General features: G+C 36.8%; 1 protein-coding gene across 2 annotated transcripts; it reads left to right on the forward strand.

Annotated features, from left to right (window-relative positions):
• The first annotated feature begins 7 nt into the window (after positions 1-7).
• Positions 8-10,863, forward strand: ube2f (ubiquitin-conjugating enzyme E2F (putative)). 2 transcript variants are annotated; one of them, XM_079812220.1, is made up of 10 exons: positions 8-204; positions 2,498-2,647; positions 3,711-3,740; positions 4,256-4,321; positions 4,662-4,729; positions 6,537-6,607; positions 6,726-6,783; positions 7,421-7,453; positions 7,546-7,608; positions 9,437-10,863. In XM_079812220.1, the coding sequence occupies exons 2-10, from the start codon at positions 2,530-2,532 to the stop codon at positions 9,485-9,487; spliced, it is 558 nt and encodes a 185-aa protein (XP_079668346.1). In that variant the 5' UTR covers positions 8-204; positions 2,498-2,529; the 3' UTR covers positions 9,488-10,863. The 2 variants fall into 2 exon arrangements, with proteins under 2 accessions (XP_079668346.1, XP_079668347.1); XM_079812221.1 differs by lacking the exon at positions 8-204 and adding an exon at positions 723-759 and having other exon boundaries at positions 9,437-10,838.
• Positions 10,864-11,862: the final 999 nt, after the last annotated feature.

Consider the following 11,862-nt stretch of genomic DNA (forward strand, 5'->3'; position numbering starts at 1 on the left):
TTCCGGCTTGTAAACCGCTCGGGCAGCGGAAATCAGTAAACTCAGCGGAACTAATCCGCACAGTATTCCACTCAATTCTATTTCTTTTAACGACATTTAGCCTGTTTTACATAAAAGTTATTTGTGGGTAAACGGCGTGAAATCTATTTGCAGTATCCTGATTATGGTGTAAACAGGACAGTTCAGTGACTCTGACAGCGGCAGGTAAGTGTAATATCGATCGCAGCCGAGTTATTTGACATTTTCCAGAGTTGTATTATGAAAATAAAGACCTTTTAGTCACTTACTTTCAGTATATAACAAGATAGGCATCTCAATTCCAGGATAAAAAATGCACTGTGTGATGGGGGATAAAATGTAGCTCCGAATGTACATGTTAGCACAATAACAGCTCAAATCCGAACCGGTAACTGATGATTATGAAAGTTTGTATTGTTTTATTTCAAAACATCTGCATCTGGTACGCTTATGGTAGTCTCTACAACATATATAAATGTTTTAGGAGGTTTAATATTGCTTTATACCAGAGTATTAAGGTACCACACAAATGGTGACAGATGGTAATACCATGGTACTTTGATTTATTCATTTGTTTTGACAGATTACCCTATTCCTGTACCAGAGTATTTACATGCTATTCTAAGATACTTTAAAGAATGCCATGCTATTACCACATTACTTGTTAATAAAACATGTTATTGTCGATTTGTTTGTTTTGTCAGTGACATATTACCGTGAAACCATGTCACCAAAATCATGGTAATGTCATGGTACTTGATGCTTTCACACTAGAGATTGTGTCCCTTTGTGTTTAAGTTGTATACATGTAATAACATATCTGTAGCAGAATATGTAGTAAAATGCTTGGCCAGTCTGTTTTTCTCTAAATATATATATTTGTTGTTGTTTCAAAGAGGCTGCAGTTATGTAATTCTATATGGCCAGTATAATGTCAATGTACTTCATGTGATCTCCAGTAAGGTTTGTTGGTATAAAATAAATCTGTCCTAAATTAACAAGGATGTGATTTGATGACATGTACGTAGTTTAAACATATAGTTTACATATGCACAGTTAATAATAGTAATAATAATGTATTTATTACAATACAGTAGCTGCTTGTTTCAGAATACAAAAAAGCATGAATAAATTATGATTGATATACAAACTGCAGCACACTGATTATTCTTTTTTTTTTAAATAATTTGTTATTGTATTTTTTGCTTGCTGTATACAAATACAGAAACCCAGACATATAAGACAAACATATTATTTGGAAAAGATACATTTGTAATACAACAACAGAGGATTAAAGCTTCAATAATACATGGCTATTGAGTTCAAGGAACCTAAACGAATTTGAACGGAAAAATAATAGATTTATAATATTTTTAATAATTTAGTAACTAACTGTTGTATTTTGGCTAAAAATACAAATTTGATTATCATTGCAAATATTTTGCAGAAAACATAGGCCTACTAAATTGGGGTTTTTGCAACCCCAAAAATAAATAATGTCAGAATCAGAAAGTGCTTTATTGCCACGTTTGCTTGCACACACAAGGAATTTACCTTGGTATTGAAGTTTTCTGTACATGCATATAAAAATAACAAGACACATAATAACATTTAAGAATAACAAATATATAAAAGTATAAAATTAAGTCAGAATAAACATTTACAAATGAACACATTTACAGTATTGTGAATAATAATATGAATAAATAAGGTCAAATAAATAGGTTATTGCACAAAGTCGGGTAGCCTATTTAACTGTTCAAGAGTTAGATTTAAAATGTAAAATAATAATGCAAAGTGTGTTGAATATTCACCAGTGTGTGTGTTTTTTTTTTTTTTTAACCGGCTCACAATTGCAACATGAACGAGAGGCAACACAGAGTGTTGTAATTTATATTATATAAATATCATAATTAACAATGGTATTCAAATAGTCAGTATTAGTGGAAGTCAGTAGTGAAAAACGTGCATGAAAGATGACTGTAAGCTCAAGGTCTGAATGAATGTGATTAAATAAATATTACAAACGAAAAAAAAGCAGTCACGGCATAGCCCTCCTCCGTAATCATCAGCACTGCAGTTCTTATAACCCCAAGAATGAGCCTCAGGTGGAAAAACCACAACCCCACTAAACACCATACCTGCAAAACAGGGAAAAACACAGGCCTAGCATTCACTGGGACATAACATTTGAATTAGATTTTATTTTTAGATTTTCCATTTAAATTGTTCTGTATTTTACTTGCACTTATAAAGCATTTATTTATCTTTGTTAATGTTTAACAGCTGGACTTCCGTTAACAAAGATTAACTAATGCTGAACAGAGGTGTTGTTCATTGTTAGTAACTAATGCATTAACTAATGTTAACTAATACAACCTTATTGTAAAGTGTTACCATTTTTTTTCGTTCATTTATTTCAAGTGACATGTTTTAGTAAACTGTTCACCGTCATTGTGTGCATTTGTGTTCCTCACAGGTGTGTGAGTGTGTATATGTTGGTCTGCTGGTATGCTGACGTTAGCCAGTAAGCTGAAGAGGGAGGAGGGCATGAGGGCCGGCCGGACCCCTGCAGGCTCCAACGATGCCTCTCATAGAGTGTCCATCAGAGATCGACTGCTCATCAAAGGTACGAATCTCTGACCAAACACTCCTCCTGCCTGTGCGGGGATCATGACACTAGAGCGCCTGGTGCTTCACAACCCATTTTTAGGTCTGTTCTGATAAGGTCACATACATATTAGGCAGTTACAAACATGAACAGGTTGTGGGACGTGACTTCCACAAAAAAAACCACAAGGTTAAAGAAACCATTTGTAACTCTTTTTACTAATACAAGAGGAAAAACATGCTTTGTACCGTAGAAGTGTTTTAAAAATCTATCTATCTATCTATCTATCTATCTATCTATCTATCTATCTATCTATCTATCTATCTATCTATCTATCTATCTATCTATCTATCTATCTATCTATCTATCTATCTATCTATCTATCTATCTATCTATCTATCTATCTATCTATCTATCTATCTATCTATCTATCTATCTATCTATCTATCTGTCTGTCTATCTGTCTGTCTGTCTGTCTGTCTGTCTGTCTGTCTGTCTGTCTGTCTGTCTGTCTGTCTGTCTGTCTGTCTGTCTGTCTGTCTATCAGTCTGTCTGTCTATCAGTCTGTCTGTCTGTCTATCAGTCTGTCTGTCTATCAGTCTGTCTATCTGTCAGTCTGTCTATCTGTCAGTCATGATTCAACACACTTTATAATCAGATCATTGTTGTAGTGCCAGTAAGGTGATGTGAGGCAGGCCAGATCAGAAAAGCAGTAAACTCTATATATAACAGTCTGAGAGGAGGAGTCAGTGTGCCATTACCAGCAGCTTATGAAGCAGTTCCCATCTGCAGTCAAACACTCAGGCTATTTTTTGAATCTGTGAGGTCATTGGATCTTCCCCAACAGAATATTTAGAAATGGTGTTGTGAGATTGCAGGTGGCCATATATAGCTGGCGACCATGTATATGCTTTTTCTTGTATCAGTGCTTCATAGACAAAGATTCCAATAATAAACAATTCAGGGAAGTATTCTAGTAGCAAAGGAAATTTTAAAACGATATATCGTTCTAAAACATCTGTTTATGTCATTAGTAAAAGCTGGTGTCATCAGTTTTGAATGCTTTCGTTTGTGTTTACAGAGGTTGCAGAACTTGAGGCCAACCTTCCAAGTGAGTATATCTTATCCAGGACATTGCTATATATCATTTTACATATACAAACAATTATATATAAAGTTAATTTAAAGTTAATCCCAAGAAGTGTCAATAACTGCAATCTTTATTGATAAATATTCACATTGTTCATTATAATGTTGATATAGCCTACCTAAATTATGCCTTGTAGCATTTGAAATGATTGACTTTGGTGTTTTGTGATTTATTTTAATTTCTTTTGTCAAAATATTATAGAATTTGAATAGCGGCCATTTATTAGTTATTGGCCATAACATGATTTTTGTCTGATTTATTGTATGAGTTTTGAGCGTCCACAATGCTGCTTCTTTTATACATCGCAGTGGACATTTTATAATGATGAAAAAAACAAACAAACCATAAATTATTCTCTTTTGTGCTACAAATCTCTCTGGATCTGAATGGTATTGCAGTTGAATTGTAATGCAGATGCTAATTTATATATTTGTTGTGATTAGTAACTATTATTCTGTATATTATTCTTTCTGCAGATACTTGTAAAGTTACATTTCCTGATGAAAACAAACTACATAACTTTCAGTTGGCCATTTCTCCAGGTAATTCTGACCTCTTTTAAAAAGGGTAAACTGTTAACATCCATTAAATGCAAATGCTCAAATGTGGAAGAGTTCACTTGACCTATCCGTACCTAATAGGAAGGCCTTTTCTCACAGATCACAAGTATTTAAAATAAAACATTATAATCTACTTTCTATTGTCTTATGGGTCATGTGTCTGGAACCAGTAGAGCAAATAAATATAATTAGCTTATTTTCAGATGATTTACATTGAATAGGCCTTTGCTCGTCTTTTTGTTTCATTGCTAGTATCTGTCAAATGTTTTGTATTGTGCAAGTGAAAAGATAACCTTACATTTCTACAAAAAAATCTCTTCAGATGAAGGCTATTACCTTGGTGGAAAGTTTCAGTTTGAGATTGAAGTTCTTGAAGCCTATAATATGGTGGTAAGTGTCTGTGACATATCATGAAGTAATGAGGTAATGCCACACTTACTCACTTGCACTGCAACGATGATTTTATTAGTCCATTTGTAAGCGGGGCAGTTAAATAGATGTTTGCAGCCATTACTGATGTTCTGCAGTGTCTGAATTCAATAAAATAGCTGCCTGAGCGTGCCCACACAAATGCACACATATATAACACAACCCATCCTTGACCTTAGAGGACCTGTAATAGCCCCGTAAAAGCTGTGCAGAGATCCAGACATGGACCCACAGCCCAAGGTTTGAGCAAAATCAGGAAATATTATGGAGGAAAAAGGCATTCAAGGGTTAGTTCACCCAAAAATGAAAATTCTGTCATTAATTACTTACCCTCATGTCGTTCGACACCCGTCAGACCTCCGTTCATCTTCGGAACAGAAATGAAGATATTTTAGTTGAAATCTGATGGCTCTGAAAGGCCACCATTGGCTCAATGGCACGTTACACTCTCAAGACCCTTAAAAGGTACTAAAGACGTCGTTACAAAGTCCATCTCACTACAGTGGTTCTAAAATAACTTTATGAATCGGCGACAATAGTTTTTGTGCGCAAAAAAACCCTAAATAACGACTTACATAGTGATGACGATTTCAAAACACGGCCTCATGAAGCTTCGAAGCGTTATGAATCAATGAGTCGAATCAGCGGTTTGAATCTCCAAATTTCAGCAGTTTGGCGGTTTGACACGCGATCCGAATCATCATTCGGCTCACTGATTCATAACGCTTCGAAGCTTCATGATGCCTTGTTTTGAAATCGTCATCACTATGTAAGTCGTTATTTAGGGTTTTTTTGCGCACAAAAACTATTGTCGCCGATTCATAAAGTTATTTTAGAACCACTGTAGTGAGATGGACTTTGTAACGACGTCTTTAGTACCTTTTAAGGGTCTTGAGAGTGTAACGTGCCATTGAGCCAATGGTGGCCTTTCAGAGCCATCAGATTTCAACTAAAATATCTTCATTTCTGTTCCGAAGATGAACGGAGGTCTGACGGGTGTCGAACGACATGAGGGTAAGTAATTAATGACAGAATTTTCATTTTTGGGTGAACTAACCCTTTAAGCAAAGCATTATACAAACCTCTGTGATAATTTAAAAACCTAGCTGCATTGTAATGACCAGAAGTAATTTGTGTGAAAGGAGGTCATTATTATTGTAGTACTCGAGACGGGTGTTGGTCCTGAGACCGGTCTTAAAGGGTTAGTTCACCCAAAAATGAAAATTAGCCCATGATTTACTCACCCTCAAGTCATCCTAGGTGTATATGTCACTCTTCTTTCAGACGAAAGTTATATTAATAAAGTCCTGGCTAATCCAAGCATTACAATGGCAGTGAATTGTTGTTTCGTTTATGAAGTCCATAAAAGTGCATCCTTCCATCCATCATATAACTGCTCCACACGGCTCCAGGGGGGTTAATAAAGGCCTTCTGAAGCATTGTGGGGTGTTTGTGTAAGAAAAATATCCATTTTTAAAACTTTATAGACTAAAATAACACATTTTTATTAACTAACATAAACACAGAATAACAAATCCAGTAACAAATGTACTGCTCATGGTTCGTTCATAATAGTTAATTCATTAACTAATTTTAACTAATGAAAACTTATTGTAAAGTGTTGCCAGATGTTCTGTTCCACTGAATCGTTTGGGTTCGGACTGCCATGAACTTGATGGCAGATTTGTTCATATTTGAGCGATTTATTCCTGTAAACCAAACACAAAATCAAACATGGAAATAACAAATCATGCTCTGCTTTCCACAGCCTCCTAAAGTCAAGTGCTTGACTAGAATATGGCACCCAAACATTGCAGAAACCGGAGAGATCTGCCTGAGGTATATATATCTGTATTTGTTATGTATTCATGTGTCGTAATGTGTCAGACTCCACATTGTTTTGATTTTTTTAATGTTCTTTAAATGATATTGTATTCATCTTAATGTCTTTGCAAAGTTTATTGCGAGAGCATTCAATTGATGGTACTGGATGGGCACCCACTCGTACGCTACAGGTAATTTCTGCATCTTGGGAAATTCATTAAAGTGTTTACTTTCTTTCTTTCTTTCTTTCTTTCTTTCTTTCTTTCTTTCTTTCTTTCTTTCTTTCTTTCTTTCTTTCTTTCTTTCTTTCTTTCTTTCTTTCTTTCTTTCTTTCTTTCTTTCTTTCTTTCTTTCTTTCTTTCTTTCTTCCTTCCTTCCTTCCTTCCTTCCTTCCTTCCTTCCTTCCTTCCTTCCTTCCTTCCTTCCTTCCTTCCTTCCTTCCTTCCTTCCTTCCTTCCTTCCTTCCTTCCTTCCTTCCTTCCTTAATTATGGAAGCTTGTTTCTGCCACAGAATAAAAAATGAAAAAGGTAATGGCAACTTTTTATCTCACAATTCAGTCTTTTTTTCTTCAGAATTGGACCTTATAACTTACAACTGCGAGTTTCACGCAATTCTGAGGGAAAAAAGTCAGAAGTGACTTTTGCAAGATGTAAACAAAAAGAATTGTGAGATCACAATTACCTTTTTTATTTTTGATTCAGTGGCAGAAACAAGCTTCCACGGTTTATTTATTGCAAAGAAAATTATGTTTTTTTTTGCAGAAGTCAGCATGACAAGTTTCTGTGTTGGCTAATCTGTATTTTTCCCACCCATTTTTATGTCTTCAGGATGTAGTATGGGGACTGAATTCACTCTTTACTGTGAGTACACATGCTATCTTCAAGAAAGAGCTGTGATAATCCGTTTTCAATTTTGAGTATGAAAACCAATAGCTGTGTCGTTTCTCTCACAGGATCTTCTTAACTTTGATGACCCACTGAATATAGATGCAGCAGAGCATCATTTACGGGACAAGGTAGAACACCAGCACACATCACGCATTTAAGGAAAATTTTGTCATTAATTACTCACCCTCATGTCGTTCCAAACCCGTAAGACTTTTGTTCATCTTGAACACAAATTAAGATCTTTTTGATGAAATCAGAGAGATTTCTGTCCTTTTGTAGACAGCTACGCAACTACAACTTTGACGATTCAAAGAGTTAATAAAGAGATCATAAAACTGTGATTTTGTCTAAATAGAGACTAAATAGACAAGATTGCGTTATATGATGAGCAGATTTAATTTAGGCTTTTATTCACATATAAACATTGATCAGCAACATAAACAGAAGCTCAACCGAACCAGCTTGATGTGCGGGAACAAACCTCTTTTGAAAGCTCAAACTTGCTGCGTAATATGAGAATGAACCTCATTGGTTCTTGAGGAAGCTCAAATGTGCTGCGTAATGCTGCGTTCACACCAAACGCGAATAGAGCGTCAAAATCGTGACTATTTAGATGCTTGAACATTTTGAATCCGTTCGCGCATCCACAGCGAATTGGATGCTGGTATAAATTGAGCGCTTGAAGCGAAATAGACGAGCGTTCAAGGCGCTCCAGGAGAAATATGTCATAAAACACCACTCTGCCTCTTTTCATTTTCATTAAAAATATATATTAAACATTAATAGCCATACAAATTTGGTCCAGGCAACTACTACATTATCTTCACTGCATGTATATTTAAATATCCTAAAGAATAAAGTTATGAAACTTCTCTTTGCCCTCAGTCAAAACGATTTGGCAGACAACAAATGATAGATTCATGACACCAAAGATCGCCCGTTAGATCCACACAAGATGCACCACTACAGGACATCAGAGCCAGCGGCAAACGTCAGAAGGACTAGCCGAGGAAAGGCTGCTCATGCCGGGGTTAATGAGCGCTGAGCGCCCGGTGATCGCCTGGATCTCATATCTCCAAAAGCTCAAGATAAATTTTTTTTTAAATAGGCGCTCTCTTTATAAATGAACTACAGATTTGAGCTTTAAACAACTACATTCTCACCTGAAAAAGTCTTAAAACTACATTTTGTGACACAAAAGTAGTATTTTTAAATTATGCAGGGTTTCTTGAACTTTGGAGTCACTTTACCACATGACAGCAGCGAGCAGGCTCCTGATTGGATAACGTGGCGCAAATTGACGCCAAAGTTCAAATTTTTCAACTCGGTCATCAGAAACGAATTCGCTTCAAACGTGTGAATGCACAAAAAGCACCACTCGCGCAAGACGCTCAAAGAAACGCGTCTGAAGCTCAGACGTGCTGCTTTACCACAACTGATGTGTGAGTTGATGAATGTTTATATGTGAAGAAAAGCCTAAATTCAATCTGTTCATCAGATGAAGCGATCAAATCTCTTCAGAAACTGCTCATTTCCTACTGATTAGTTTCACAATCTCTTTATGAACTTTTTGAAGCGTCAAAGTGTCAGTTGCAAAGCTGTATATGGAGGGACAGAAATCTCAGATTTTATCAAAAAGATCTTTTGTGTTCTGAAGATGAACGGAAGTCTTACGGGTTTGGAATGACATGAGGGTGAGTGATTAATGACAGAATTTTTTGGGTGAAGTATCCCTTTAAACAGATTTGCAAACACGTCTACTGTCACAGTCTTTTGGAAATGTAATGGCTAAAAATTAAAAATTAAATACAAAGATATTGCATATACTATATTGCCAAGAAAATAGTCTTGAATATATCATAAATAGTCAATGTATCACCCAACCCTATGTGCAGAGAATTTGCAGGTACACGTTTTATCCAAACCCATCAGTTTCCTTAATGCTTCCTGTTTTAGGAGGATTTCAGGAACAAAGTTCAGGACTTCATCAAAAACTATGCAAGATGATGTCTCTGTTTGCCACGAGAGCCCCTCTCACATGCATGTGACTTTGCAGATCTACGTCAATCCAGACTGCAACAGAGACAAAATCTCAAACTATTAAAACATTCTTGGGGAAAGAAGACAGTTAAAATGTGTAATGAATGACGCCGCAAGTCCCTGATCAAGATTTGGGAGGGGGGGATGTGGGCCTTACTGTCCATTTCTGTGGGATTTTTATTTTGAAGCGGACACTCTCGCTGCTTCTTCTCAATCAAGTTTGATTTTACTTCTCCACCCCCCTCCCCCCACAAAAAAAGAAAAGAAAAAAAGAAGTACAAAGATGGTGATCATGAAAACGAGGACGTGTAACCTCTCGGATGTCACCTCCCATGCTAGTGCCTCTGTGTTTTTGCCACATATAACTGGACATACGTTGTAAGCCAACTTCTGCAGCCTGCTTCTCAAAACTTGACAACTTACAAACACTGAGATTCATTTGTTCTTAAGTGATGTCATAGAAATCCCAAAGTTCCATTGGTTCGTTCGCCCCGGGGGAGGAGTCCACCAATGCGCAAAAACATATAGCACTGATGTCCCGCAGAATACGTCGCTGGATTTCCGAGCGGATTCTGTAAAGCCATTTCTTGTAACTCGGCACCTCCCCTCGTGTAAAATCACTGCAGTTATCAGATTACTCCGTATCACGCGTAGAAATATCAGAATATCTGCAGGTGCCTCTGAGTGAGTTATGAAACTATTTCAGTACAAATCTGTGAGACGTTTATGGGTGAAACTCACGAATGTCCAGCTCACGTTTTACACTTAAAATCAAAGGGGGAAAAAAACAAGGAATTCTATTTTGCATAGATTGAATATTTTTTTTAGTTGTGACATTATTATGTGTTTTCCTCCTATTTTAAAAAATAATAATATTTTTTCCATTAGGACCTTTTGAGGAAATGATACATAATTATAATCAAATAATATAAAAATGCAAAATATAATTTCTTATTACTTTTGATTTTGGGGTGAAATATGACCCTGACTTGTTCTGGATGTGTCGGTGAGATTTAGCCTTGCTCTTGTATGCATTTTTGTCAGTGTATACATTCAGCTTTACCGATGTGTGCATGTACACAAGAATACCTGTATGCTAGTACTGTGTTTGTGTGAAAGCGAGTGTGTGTTTGAGCGAGAGAGACTGGGATTTTAATACATGTCTGATTTGGTAGCATGCACTGGGCTACTGAACTGCTCAGCCATAAAGCCTGTTCAATTAGTGAGGATTCACTTTATTTAATTTGACTTTTTTTGTTTCTCTTCAGGGGTGTATATCCATTTGTAAAGTATATTAAAGAGGAATTCTACCACTAAGGAAAGAATTGGAGTAATTTGTGTGTAAACTTTTTACAGTTTGCTTTCATCATTTGTTCTCTTAAGAGTTTTGTGCATAGGTTATCACTGGATTTGCCCTAAAATCTAGTGAGCTGCCTATCTAGATGGATATAATACATAATATGAATTTGCCTGTATTGCCCAAAAATGGCTTACTAGGGCTATGGAGCTTTGTCTGTGTATGAGTCTGTTAACTATGGCTGCACCTGAAATCACATACTTCCCTACCATATACACTCACCTAGAGGATTATTAGGAACACCATACTAATACTGTGTTTGACCCCCTTTTGCCTTCAGAACTGCCTTAATTCTACGTGGCATTGATTCAACAAGGTGCTGAAAGCATTCTTTAGAAATGTTGGCCCATATTGATAGGATAGCATCTTGCAGTTGATGGAGATTTGTGGGATGCACATCCAGGGCACGAAGCTCTCGTTCCACCACATCCCAAAGATGCTCTATTGGGTTGAGATCTGGTGACTGTGGGGGCCATTTTAGTACAGTGAACTCATTGTCATGTTCAAGAAACCAATTTGAAATGATGTGACATGGTGCATTATCCTGCTGGAAGTAGCCATCAGAGGATGGGGACATGGTGGTCATAAAGGGATGGACATGGTCAGAAACAATGCTCAGGTAGGCCGTGGCATTTAAACGATGCCCAATTGGCACTAAGGTGCCTAAAGTGTGCCAAGAAAACATCCCCCACACCATTACACCACCACCACCAGCCTGCACAGTGGTAACAAGGCATGATGAATCCATGTTCTCATTCTGTTTATGCCAAATTCTGACTCTACCATCTGAATGTTTCAACAGAAATCGAGACTCATCAGACCAGGCAACATTTTCCCAGTCTTCAACTGTTCAATTTTGGTGAGCTTGTGCAAATTGTAGCCTCTTTTTCCTATTTGTAGTGGAGATGAGTGGTACCCGGTGGGGTCTTCTGCTGTTGTAGCGCATCCGCCTCAAGGTTGTGCGTGTTGTGGCTTCACTAATGCT

The sequence above is a fragment of the Gobio gobio genome (genome assembly GCF_949357685.1).
Source record: "Gobio gobio genome assembly, chromosome: 3".
NCBI classification, from domain to species: domain Eukaryota; kingdom Metazoa; phylum Chordata; class Actinopteri; order Cypriniformes; family Gobionidae; genus Gobio; species Gobio gobio.

Excerpts from the sequence above, each read along its gene's own strand:
- ube2f (XM_079812220.1), top strand. The coding sequence starts at position 2,530 with ATGCTGACGTTAGCCAGTAAGCTGAAGAGGGAGGAGGGCATGAGGGCC. Across the intron at positions 6,784-7,420 it reads CACCCACTCGTACGCTACAG|GATGTAGTATGGGGACTGAA; the intron begins GTAATTTCTGCA and ends TTATGTCTTCAG. Across the intron at positions 7,609-9,436 it reads AGCATCATTTACGGGACAAG|GAGGATTTCAGGAACAAAGT; the intron begins GTAGAACACCAG and ends TTCCTGTTTTAG.